The following is a 13272-nucleotide window of genomic DNA, read 5'->3' as shown; positions in this document are numbered from 1 at the left end:
ATTTATGCAAACTTTTTTAAAAAATCCAATATACTGATTTTTATATTCAGATGTAACAACCCTGAAGATATAAAGTTAGTGCTCCCCTGGGAAAGTGGGGTGTGAGAATGTGAGGTGAGGCAGGAGTCCTGGGCAGGCCCAGGGGCGGCAGACCACACATACAAATTTTTTACTCAGTTGAGCTTTAATTGTTGCTAAAACAAACAAAACAAAGAAAAAAGAAAATTCCCTCGAGGAATAGGCAGTCTCTGAGTTATCAAATCATTTTCTTCTCCTTGATTCCTCCTATCTGTTCTGTTAGATACGTGCCTCCAGTTTTTTCTTGCTCTGAATACGAGCCAGTGGTTAAAGGAGCTCATCGGGAATCTGTTTTAGGAAACCTTACTGGGAAGTATACTTTTCAACTCTGTTTTTATGCTTCCCACTTTCTGTATTGCCATAAATAGATTATCTGGTTGTAATAGCCCTTATCCTTTTCTTTCTGAAGAAAAAGCAAACTCCTCTTTTGTAGCCCCTTATTTGTTTCGCCCTCTGACTTGGATTACAACCTAAATATTGTTACGTGGACACAGTATATTAGAAAAGCTATACATGGTATGGAATAATATATGAAATATATTATTATACTTGAAAAATTAATATTTTCCTAAAAAAATAATTTGTTTGACCTACAAAAATTTTTTATAGGCTGTTCTTTTTCATGTTATGATTTTAGCCTCTGAAAGGGGTTGTGTCAATTACTTGAAGTATTTGTTTTTCTTTTTCTTTTCTGATATTGAAGATCAAATCCAGGGCCTCATGCATGCTAGGCAAGCACTGTCCACTGAGCTTCTTCCCCTGTCCTTGGGACTTGGGAGTATTTGTTGAAAAGCCACTTTCCTTTATTTTAAAATAGTGCCTTTTGTACCTTTTTTTTTTTTTTTTTTTTTTTTTTTTGCAGTGGGTGCTGGGGATTGAACTCAGGGCCTTATGCATGTGAGGCAAGCACTCTACCAACTAAGCTATATCCCCAGCCATGTACTATTTTAAATAGTGCCTTTTGTACTATTTTTGTATACACACTCGATTTTGTTGTGAACTACTACCTATTACAGAAACATGCACAAAACAAGATAGAGCTCAGTCATTTACACAGCTAACAACTCACGAAACTATGTCAGTCTTTAACATTTTCTTATGATCTAAGTTCTTTAATTTATTCTTTGCATATACAAAATAAATATGAGTTTATTCTTTGTATACATAAAGTACTCCATTCAAAAATACAGCTGCCTTAACACTTTGCTTTAAGAATTCTTTAAATCTGCTGGGTGCAGTGGTGCATACCTGTAATTCCACTGTTTCTGGAGGCTAAGGCAAGAAGATTGCAAGTTCAAAGCCAGCCTCAGCAATTGTGAGGTGCTAAGCAACTCAGTGAGACCCTATCTCTAAATAAAATACAAAATGGGGCTGGGTTGAGTGTCCTGAGTTCAATCCCTGGTACCACACTCCCCCACCACCCCCCAAAATATCTTTAAATCTATTTTTTGAAAATGTATGACCTCAGCATTTATTCTACCTCAGAGTTATTTTTATGTTATTTCTTCAAATATGTATAGCCATTGACATTTATTTTCACACTGGGCAGTCTTTTTCCCCCTCTATTATTACACTAGTAAAATGAATGTGTTCATAAGTATTAAAGATTGAAACAATATAATAATATATTAGCTAACAGTGAAAATGCCATTGTGTTCACTTGCAGCTCCAAACTCCCTGCCTCAGAGGTAACTTTTGTCAATTGTCCATCCTTCCAGTTCCCTCTCTCTACATTTAATTTATATTCATATATTTACTTACATATGCATCTATTATGTTAATTATTTTACATTGAGATTGTTTTGCATTTTACATTTTTTATATCCAACATTGACTTCTTTTACTTAATGATATGAAATAAATTCATAAGAATGGACAAATACTTGCTTATTCTTCTATTAATTACTAACTTATGTACAGATGTCCTTAAAACAACCAAAGTTGACAAGTGATTTTTTTTTTAATGAATTCATGGATTTTTAAAATATATACATCTGTGTTTTTGTCATTACCTCCCTCTCGCCTCGAATGTACTGGGGAATGATCCCAGGGGCACTCAACCCTAAGTTGCCCAGACTAGCCTTAAACTTGTGATCTTCCTGTCTTAACCTCCAGAGTTACTAGAATTAAAGTGTGCTCCATCACACCCAGTATAGTCATTATTCTTTTTAGTCTTCAAATTATGTCGTTTTTGGACAGTGGGAACCCCTTCCACTGGTTCCTATGTTGTCTGATGCATACCGTATTAGTCTTTGATAGTTCTTTCACTGTCCAGGCTTTTGTTTCATAATTCCCATCTCCAGACCTGGAATCTTTATTTTATGGGGAATGATACTTAGAAAAATGTAGTTTGCAGTTTACGTATGACCCAGGGAAATTTTCCTACTCATATTTTTACCTTTTCTTTATTGCTGATTTCTGATTTCTAATGTAATCTAAGTATATTTTGCTTTTTCTCAGAATTTTTTATTTCTAGGAGTCATTAGTTATCAAAAAGCTTAGGATTTTTCTGTTTTTTATCCCGAAGGTGGGGGGGTCCTAGGAAATTTTTATTTGTTTTGGTATTTTTTAATAATTCCTCTAATAGACTATGGATCACATATATTCATGTTTTCTGAAGTGTTTGTGTTCCAGAGCAAACCCCTTTATCAAGCTGGTCCCTGTCAGAAAAGCTTTTTAAAATGACATCTAAAACATCTATATTTCTTTTGATTTTGCTGTTTGTGAAAACTGGGTCACCACCTAAGAGGAACCATGTTTTTCAGTGTGAAAGAATTTGTGTATGTCCTTTCCAACAGACTTCTTGTCTAGTCTTGGGGCTGGGGTTGTGGCTCAGTGGTAGAGTGCTCGCCTAGCACTTGTGAGGCCCTGGGTTCGATCCTCAGCACCACATAAAAATAAATAAATAAAATAAAATTATTTTTAAAAATATCTAGTCTTGATTGCATTACCTATTGAGATAAGATATCTAAGAAAACATCACACGCTATCAGAGATCCTTCATGGCAACAGAAGAGGCGACAGTTTGTCTCAGCTAAGTAAAAAGGGTTTATAGATTTGTCATTTGTAAAGCAAAGTCATTCATTTGAATGCTTTCAGTCATTTCAGATCCACAATTGTGAACTAGATATTGAACATGTGTTTACTATATTTATAAACACCAAAGGGCATGGTTGAATTATTACTTGTTTCTGATATGGATTTTGGCAATGGTCAATTCCTCAATTACTTTAAAAACAAACTTTTTATCAACATAATTTTCAGTCTTTAATAAAAACAAGGGATCTTTTTATTTTTCAACAGGTAAGATTGTTTTAGTGATTTGTAATTCAAAAGGTTCAGAAATGTTTACAGAAAAAAGTCCTTGCTTTTGGTCCACAATCACTTTTGGTTCGTCTCCGTAAAGGCAGTATTTGGAATAAATTCAGAACAAGTTCTGAAGATTTTCATGAATTCTGTTTAAGATCTTTATTATTTTCTGTTTAATCAAATTCTACAGAAGCAAATGGTGACTGGCAAAGAGCTGATGCTGCCTGGAATAAAATGCAAGAAGAAAACATTATTCCTCGTGAGAAGACATTAAGATTATTAGCAGAAATCCTTAAAAACAGTAACCAGGAAGTTCCATTTGATGTTCCTGAGGTAATTTGCTTTTAGCATCAGCTTTTATACCAAAAAGATAACTGTAGTTACGGTTTTTGTTTTACCGAATAATTTTGTTTTAAAGATGTGGTATGAAGATGATAAACATTCCCTGACTAATTCTTCATCACCCTCACCTGTGGAAACTAATATAGAGAAAGATTTGTTGAACTCCTGCCGATTGAAGAGGAACAGAGGTAAACATAACCACTGCAATCTTGTTTCTACTAACAGCATGGCATCTAAGCCCAGTGAGCTAGAGGTAGTCTAGGACAGGGATAGAACTTTTATATATTATTTTTCTCATTTGGACACAATTGGGAGAACTTAAGGTTTGTTTTTGTTTTTGTTTTTTTATGGAGTATTTTTTGTTTTGCTTTTTTTTCCGTATTGCTGAGGGTCAAATCCAGGGTCTTGCTCAAGGTAAGCAGGAGCTCTGTCACTGAGCCACACCCCAGCCCTAGGAGAATTTAAGTATTGATTGAGTAGTGGGTAATACTCACGAATTGCTCTTATTTTTATTAGATATGATAATGTTATTATACTTTTTAGGCAGTGTTCTTGAGATTCACATGAAGTATTGAGGGATTTAAAAAAAAACAAAGAATTCTGTAATCGTTTTTAAGCCTTAAAGAACAAAGAAAGCAAATCTGGCCAAACATTAATAATTATTAAATGTAGGTAATGCAGTTCATGATTCCGTTCTTTATACTTTTCTATAGGTTTGACTTTTTCTTAATAAAAACTGTTGTCAATGTACATTTTTATCAATGATTATAATCATGTGTCCCTAACATGGACATGTTTTGAGAAATGTGGTCTTGGTTGGTTTCATCCTTGTGCAGACATCATGAGTGTACTCACCCAAACTAAAGATGTCGTCAGTGTTCCTAGGCTGTGCAGTGTTGTCGACAAAAATGTTGTCATGTGGTACCTGACTACACTTTGAAAATAACATGGTCACAATTTGGGAGGACAAATATGATTTTTATGTGAAAACGAAAACATAACTAAAGCCTTAACTTCCATATTAGCATGTGTTGAAGTGATCAAGCAATCTCTGAAGGTTAAAGTCCTTTTACTTGTTATTTCCCCCCTTTTTCTATTAGTAAACTTTCCTGAAGACATCTCTATTCATTTAGACTTCTTTATATCCTTTCCAAATTATATAATATTCTTATTTTTATTAATTTCTTCCCATGGAATGTTTTAATTTCGTCAATTTTGGGGTAGAATTCAAGTATGTTTTGTGGTACTCAAGAAAATAAATATAGCAGATTTGGGGTTTGTTTGTTTCATTTTAGTATTGACAGCTTGGGACTCTATTCAGTAGAAAACACTCAATTTAGAAATTCATAGCCCTACTTAGTTTCCTTAACTAGAAATTTAGTGACACTGGCATAAACTTTCTGAAGTAAGAATAAACTAATCATCTAGAGAATATCTGTTATCCAAAGTAAAACATTTTTATTCCTTGAATTTTTTTCCTTTGCTTCTTACTCAGTCTATGCATTCTTGACTGTTATACCATGTGTCTATTAAAGCTAAATATAAAATTGTCAGTCAGTACTATGTAAATATTCTGGTGAAATTTTGATCTGACTAAAATGAGAGTCTGAAACGTTCATATATAGCCTTTAAAAAAATGTTTTTAAGTGAATACATAAAACTAGTTAACATAATGCAGTTATTCATCAACTAATTTTATTCTATTAATTCAGAGGTTCTAAATACTTTTTTAAAGTATCAGGGTTTGAATGCTTAGCAAGATATAAATGCTTTGAAAGTGGAATATTCATATTAGTATTTTTCTGAAAGTTCTTAAGGGTATATTGTGATTGTCATTACCAGTAGCAAAGTTGTGATAATGGTAGAATTCCTTCTTGCTTATCTGTGCGTTTTTGCTTTCTACTTTTGCCAGTGCCCTAGCACATACAAGTATAAAGCAGTTGGTAATTGAATGGCAACAAGGGTTATTCTTTGGAAGGCTTGCTTAAAATTTTATTAACTTGTACCACAGTTACTTTCACTCACCCAAATTGTTCTCCTTAGTTAAGATGCACATAGAAATATTGTCATCCCTGGTTTCCCTTTTTTTCCTTCCAGTTTAGCATGAAGAGAGAAGTAAGTTTTTGACACTGCCACTTCAGTTTAGTTAAGGAAATAATGCACATGCTCCCGGCTTGTACATAAAAGCATTATAGTTTTTGCCTGTTTAGAAACCTCAGATAGCATAGAATGTTCTTCTGAGCATTAGCATCTTATCCATTCCTCGATTCCATGTTCTCTGTGTCTTTATGTTGAGCCTTATGTGCATAGAAGGCCGTACCTGATAGTTGAGTTATGCTCTCCCTCTATTGTGATATGTTTATATACACAAGGGAATGGATTGTAGTTTCAGTTGGCTGTTTATAGCCAGGCAATTTTATTTCAGAAAAGTAAGTGACTGAAAAGTGTAGTTACTTCTCTTTTGGTAACATCTTTTCATTCACTGACAGTTATTGTGAACAAGTGAAATAAAACTGTTAATCAGTCAAACAAATGTTGCCTAGTTTACTCGTTAGATATCTGTATATTTGAAAATTGTATGTTTTTGTATAAGTCCTGTCGTAGCCAAATAATTTGATCTCCTAATTTTAGAATTATAGGCTATATTCACTTTAATGCTATTGTGCTGAAATGTTAACCATTGTAACCACCCACTTATAGATTAAAGATTGCTTTAAAATGAATCTTTTGCTCCCCTCAATCTAAATTATACCTCTGGTTTATTTGGACTTTAATACACATTTTGCAGTTTATTTTGAAACTCGTATCATCTTTTGGCAAATTCAGGAGAGCTATTTCTCATTTTTATTGGCAAGAACATAATTTATTGACTGAAGAAAGCTAGTATGAAAAACTAGTTTTAAAAGAAAACCAATATGTGTTTCCAAAATTGAAATTTGGCTTTAAAAGATTTGAAGAATGATGATATCTGCTTGTGCCATCAGCATGTATCTCTATAGAATTATAATGGTAGATAAGTATTTTAAAAGAAATATATGGGCTTAGGACTTTGGTTTTCCTCTTCCTTTTTGCCAATTCAGAATAATGTCATCTTATTTTTTTTCTCTCATAGATGCATATAATATCTTCCTGAAAGCACAAAGGCAAAACATTGTATTTAGCAGTGAAACTTACAACAAACTAATACAATTACTGTTGTCAAAGGATAGTTTTCCACAAGCAATGCAAGTTAAAGATTTGTAAGTATCACTCTGTTAAACCTTTTGCTTTAAAAAATATTGGCTACAATTAAGATTGTTTTTACATGGTTTAGTAGCAATTGCTTATTTAGCCTTAGTTACCCATAAAGATCGTAAGAAATGCTAACTCCATTGTATGTTTTTTTTATCCCATAAAAAATGTAACCATTATTACCCACACATAGTACATTTTATTTTCTTTGTATGCCCACAGCTCATTTTAGACATCCATGTACATAAAAGTAATTTTTTTTCTTGTTCAGCAACTAATTGCATAGATTTTTTTTTTTTTCTGTAATAAGAGCAGCCTGTTGTAATGAAGATACAAAGGGCTTGAAAGATGAGGGTTTGAATGTTACTTGAAAGCACCTTGATTTGGGGGAAACTTTGAGCCATCTTTGAGCCTTGGTTTTCTTCCAAACAATAAGTTTTACATTAAATAACTTAGAGAAACTGAAAGAAAATATAGGTTCTCAAAACATTTTCTATGCCATTACCAGTAATGGGTTTTTTGGTTTGGTTTTGGATTTTTGAAAGAAAAATCTCTTTGGTGCTAGCAGTGGTTTTGTCTCTTGGGCTAATCCCCTAGATGAAAATACTCTGCTAATCAAAATAAGAAGAAAGGTTTCTTACTGGTGTATCTGGTAACTAATGGATGTTATCTTATCCCCAAGTTACTATCTTGAAAACTTTGATTAATAAATAAAAAAACAGTCTAGAAGGGAGGAATTGAAAATCACCTGCCTTGAAACATAAGCATGTTGATGGGTCAGTAGTTTATTTTCAATGGAAAAGAGAACTTTTCCCTAATATACCATTTAGAGATTCTGAAGTAAACTCTCAACCAATTTTTACCTACAAAATTTTTTAAGTCATAGCACTTTTGGAATATAGAATTCTGAATAGAAAATTGATGCTTGCCATTCTTTCGAGTCACTAGGAAACCTAGTGTTAATTTCAGTGTTGTTAAAGTTAAGCTTGGTAGGTCTATTCCTAGGGTTTGTGTTTTGGTACATTTCAAAAAATGTATCCTGTCATCTATAACCACTGAAAGCAAGGGGTTGGGAGGACTATCTTTTAAAGTTACTTTTCTCAAAAAATTACTATAAAACTATCCCATAATAAAAGGTGTTCTGAAACAGTGGTGATTTGGAAAGATAGAAAAAAGAAAGGAGCTTTTTGTGTTGAGAATTAGGTATTAAAGTGAGGAGATAAAACAAAACCGTTTAGTGCTGAGAATGGTCCTAAAAATACAACTAAAAAAAATTTTTTTTTCGTTCTTTTTGGATTTGTTCTGGAACAGTGGCCCTTACTCTGGCAGCATAAAAAGATTACCCACATCCCACCACAAAGGTGGGCAACTGTTAGGGTGTTAAGGCATAGGAATGTGCATTTTACTAAGCTCCCTGGGTGATTCAGGAATCATGTGTCTCTAACATTTTGGTTACACACCCTTAATAGTTGTAGTAACATATCACATGTAAGTATATTATAGAATATACTTAAAACATATTCATAAGATGAGATTGGAAAACAGAGATTTAAACGTATTCTTGCCTCTTAGGGTGGGTGCTCATTCAGGATCCTAGAATATTTTCCAGACTGCAATTGCAATCAGTTAGTGGCTCATGAAATCTAGTGGGACAGAATCAGCATTTTTTTTTTTTAAATGAAATAGACTGGAAAATATCAAAGCACTTCATTTAGCGAAGATAGAATTTTGTGAAATGTTGATTTCAGTTTTATGGGCATGTATATAGCATGCTGTATAGCAGTGTACTGCAATGTAGTATAAAACATCATTTCTTTCTATAGTCCTACTATGAATCTTGACATAATAAGTTTGAAAGACACTGACTTTTATAAGATAGTTATAAGTATAACCTTTATATTCACAATCTATAAAATACAGGCTTATCTTCTTTCCTTCTCTTTCTTTCTAAGTTTTCATAAAGATATTAGAATATAACTGACATATAAAAAGATGTATATGTTTAATGTATATACCTGAGTGTGTTTGGGAATAAGTATATTCTCATAAAACCTCATCACCATCAAGGCCATAAGTATATTCATCTCCTCCCTCCTTTGTTGTTATTGTTATTGGGGGGGTGTTGTGTATAAAATCTACCCTGTTAACAATTTAAAGTTTATCATACAGTATTGTTAGCTGTAGGCAATGTGTGTAGAGTTCCAGAACTTACCTCACGTGACCAGCTTTTGTACCCTTTAACCATCTTCTCTCCATTTCCCCTCCTTCCAGCCCCTACCAACTGCCATTCTATTCTTTGCTCTTTGAGTTTGACTATTTAGATTCCACATAGAAGTGAGACTTTCTGTACAATTGAAAACACTTTTATTTTAGCTGTCTTCACACCACCATTATTTATAGCTTCCTTCTCCATGTAGCTCTGAGTCCAAGATCTAAAGCTTCAGATCAACTTGGACCTTAAACCAATAAAGTGTTATATTGATGTTGAATTATAACTTCATTTGAATACATTTGGAACTTTTGAAAATAACCTTGGACTGGGGATTCAGAAGCAAAAGTTCAAGTTCCAGCTAATTATGTTACTAGAGTCTGTCATATAACATCTCTGGAGTCATGTCCTAGTTCATTGCCAATGCTAGACTAGGACCATCTCTTTCCCTTCCAGCTCAGTATCAATAGTCAGAGTAAAAAGGAATTGTTTTTTTATAGGCAACTATATTGTAATATTGGCAACAATATGAGCTACTGTAGCAAGGGGCAGTGCCCCCTAGTATTATTCTGCCAGTCTTGCTCTCAATCCCTGAACAGCAATCCATGATAATTATCTACATAATGCTACTTGTTCAATCTCAAGAGCAATAGTTTTCCTGCCATCTTTGTTTTGATAATTCCTTCGCTGACTCTTAATGTGTTACAGATGCACTTGACTTCTAATGAGATTTCTTCAGTTTTATTGGCAAGGTCATTTAACCTTCCCAACAAGTAATGGAACATCTCAAAAGTAACAGTAATAGCTGCCTTGAAAATTTTTTTAAAAACCAGCTTTCTTCTATTTAGTTTCTCATGTTTCAAAAATTTTATGAGAGTGAATTGTTTCAAGGAAGGAAGGAAAACTGCTTATTCAGAGAGCTGTAAGGGATATAAATTATTTTAAATCTCTGATAATACTAAATGGTAATCTTAGGGAATTTGAGAATCATGTAACAACAGCCCTGCTTTATCTTTTGAGAATTGCTCTTAATTTTCTCTTGTCCCTGCTAGCTTCCTATTTCATTCTTTCTGGAAATAATGCTATTTTATCACTGATGATTTTTACTGGATTAGCCAGTTTTCGTTATCCAGAGTAATATAAATTACAATCACTGAGTAATGTCCTATATATAAGCACAATCCATTTTCATTGCTTTGAAATATCTAATGTGAAATACTTTCTGTGATAGATTAATTTTTGCAGTTGATTATAACTTGATACCCTTCCCTCTGCAGTTTCTCCCTCTTTATTGTGGTAGTTCTTAAAAAAAAAAAAAAGTCTGTGATTCTGTGCAGTCCAGTTCAGTAGCCACTAGCCATATAGAGTGGTGTTTAAATTTAAGTTATTTAAAGTTAATTAGGTTTTATTATTTCTGTTCCTCTGTCATAGTGTCCTGTACAGCCACATGTGAGTGGCGAACTGTATTGTGTAGCACAGATGAGGAATATTTCCCATCATCACAGAAAATTTGGTTTCTAGGGGAAAAAATCAGAATTATGATCAAATTTCTTTTATTGTATGGAAGAGTACAGTGCAGAGATCTCTATCAGTAACTTTTTGTAGTTTTTCTCCTTTTACCAGTTTGGAACATATTTTGGTTGAAATTGGTCAGTTCCTCTCATGGGAATTTTTCTTTCTAATCCTTAGCTCTACTTTCATATTTATAATGAAAAGGCAGCTTCCCAAGATAGGAAGAGATTATTAAAAAAGAATGTTACATGTTTTGAGGTTTTCACACCCTCAAAGTGTATTTCACATCCATCAGTTAAAAGAAGTTTTGTTACCTCATGGTTTTAGAACCTTAGGGAATATTCTTAAGGAAATATGGTATAATATATGTAATAATATTGGCATAAGGAGTGAGCTAATTTTTATTTAATCATGCCACAGATTGAGGAAGTAAATCCTTTATTTCACATAATTTATAGTCTCATGCATGAGTTGTTGATTTAGGAGCTTTGACAGATGGGACAAAGGGAAAAAGTCAAACTGAGCAATGGGTGCTTTGGCGGGATTTAAGAGGATTGGTTGGGGGATAAGAAAATCCTGCATCCAGGGACCTCAAGGGTGAACCTCAGAGGCTACAGGGGACTGAGGGGATGGGTGCATTTTGGTGTTTGGGGAGGATTTTATTAAGATTGGTGAGAATAATTTAGCAGTGACCCCGCTTTCCTCACAGTCTGCTCAGCTCAAGGCTTCTGTGCAGGGCTGGGAGCGAGGTCACCATTGAGCTTGGTAAGGCAAATGGCAGCAATTGCTTTTGCCCCCTTGACCTGTGGTGATTTCCTAATTCTGTGATGAACCCCAGGCATTAAAGACACCCAGAGATAGATGTCATTTATGTTTTTTGGGGGGTTTGTCTTTTTGTTTTTTTAATCCTGTATGCTTCATTGAGTTTTTAACTCTTGAGTTTTAAAAAGTTAGGGTTCTGCTTGAAGTCTAAAACTGGGTTGTTGTGTGAAAATTTTAATTTAAATTTATACGGTTTTGGTTCTGCAGTATGTTTAAAAGCTTTAAGAACTCTATGTATCTAGATGACAGAAATTTGAAAATTAATCAACCAAATGATATGGTGTTGGTTAGTAATATGCTGTAGTTTATGTTTAAAATATACAGTGCTGAAAATAAATGTTCATTTTTGTTGCAGGAAGAATAGTTTTACATTTTATAATTATGGTGAATGTAGGAAAAAGTATCCAGCTTAGAATACAGCGGAACAATGCAGGGCATGCAGTTATTTTAGTCATCTAATATGTCAGCATTCAAGAATCTGAACCGATTGTTTAAAAAAAATCTTGTACTTTGTTTCTTTTGTTGCTCATTTCCAACTTTGTCATCTGTCAGAATGCAAAAAAAAATTATCCTTCTATAACCATTGACAGGATAACACAAAAGCTGTCTCCAGGTCGATATTTTGCAGCAATATTTTTAACATACGAACAGTAGTTTTTATAATTTCACCTTGGTGCTCAACCATTTATTATCGTATCAGAAGCATGTCAGTAATTCCTTTCTAAATGTCTGCTTCTTTTAGCGCTGAGACCCACATCAAGGGCTTCGCACTGAACGATGCTGCCAACAGCCTCCTCATCATAACGCAAGTTAGGCGGGATTATTTGAAAGGTATGTCACAATGCTTGACCTTTACGTCACATTAATGCCTCTGCAGATTTTTCTTGTAACGCCCTTCGAATACTTGGATAAAGGAGTCCATTTAGCAAATTACCTGCTTATCAAGAGCCTTTTGTGGTAGCTGAGAGACGTAAATTACTGTACATGCATTTATAATACAGCTTGAATATGAATGTACTTGTCATTTGACCACTTAGTCCAGTTTCCATTCCATTTAACACAAGATGGGTTTTCTTAAGATGAATCACAGCTCTTCAGACATGCAAAATTTGTGTTCCAGAACGAGAGAAAGTACAGGCTTTCAAGTGCGTTAAAATTCACAGCACAAGTCATTTTGCTTTGGAAATTAACATACTTTCGGGTGTCTGAAACAATTCCCAGCAGTTGTTTCTTGCGTATTGTGTTGGTTGTGTGTGAGATAGCAAATGAGTTAAATTGAGTGTTAAATTTGTGGGATTGTGCACTAAATGATTATAATATTGATTTTTAAAACTTAATCTAACACTTTTTTAATAGTTCATAATATCAACAGCAATAAAATATGGTATTTGTTTGAAGTTTAGAATTTATAAATGAATATTAAAAGGGTAACACGAGAGACGTGGAGATGATTTTGGGGAGGGTTGGCTTGGGGGCTGGTGGTTTGGTAGATGGTTTGCATTGAGCTGGATTTGGATGTGGAGGGCTTATGAATGAGCTTCCAAGTGGGACAGTGATGACTCTCTTAAATTTAGGTAAGTAGCTTTTCACATTAAGTTTCACATTTGAATTTTAGTCAATACAGTAATATTACAATTTTACTAATAGAACAAAACTCACATAGGAGATCTTTTAAGATTGGGGTAAAAAGTTCTTATTAAATGTTACAGGTTTCTTCCCTAGTCTGTAATAGCAGTGTTCTTCCTGGCTTGCATGTTTATAAAATATTT

At 33.8% G+C, this 13272-nt stretch overlaps 1 protein-coding gene across 1 annotated transcript in view; it reads left to right on the top strand.

Annotated features, from left to right (window-relative positions):
• The window catches only part of Lrpprc (leucine rich pentatricopeptide repeat containing), a 108180-nt gene that overhangs the window by 80487 nt on the left and 14421 nt on the right, over positions 1-13272 (top strand). The window contains exons 28-31 of the mRNA XM_026385701.2: positions 3578-3720; positions 3806-3917; positions 6842-6968; positions 12246-12334. Of these exons, the coding sequence (XP_026241486.2) occupies positions 3578-3720; positions 3806-3917; positions 6842-6968; positions 12246-12334 (471 nt within the window). The remainder of the gene's footprint in view (positions 1-3577; positions 3721-3805; positions 3918-6841; positions 6969-12245; positions 12335-13272) is intronic.

Source organism: Urocitellus parryii, chromosome 12, assembly GCF_045843805.1.
Source record: "Urocitellus parryii isolate mUroPar1 chromosome 12, mUroPar1.hap1, whole genome shotgun sequence".
Taxonomy (NCBI): domain Eukaryota; kingdom Metazoa; phylum Chordata; class Mammalia; order Rodentia; family Sciuridae; genus Urocitellus; species Urocitellus parryii.
The sequence above is the reverse complement of the archived record's forward strand: the minus strand, read 5'-3'. Positions and strand labels throughout refer to the sequence as shown.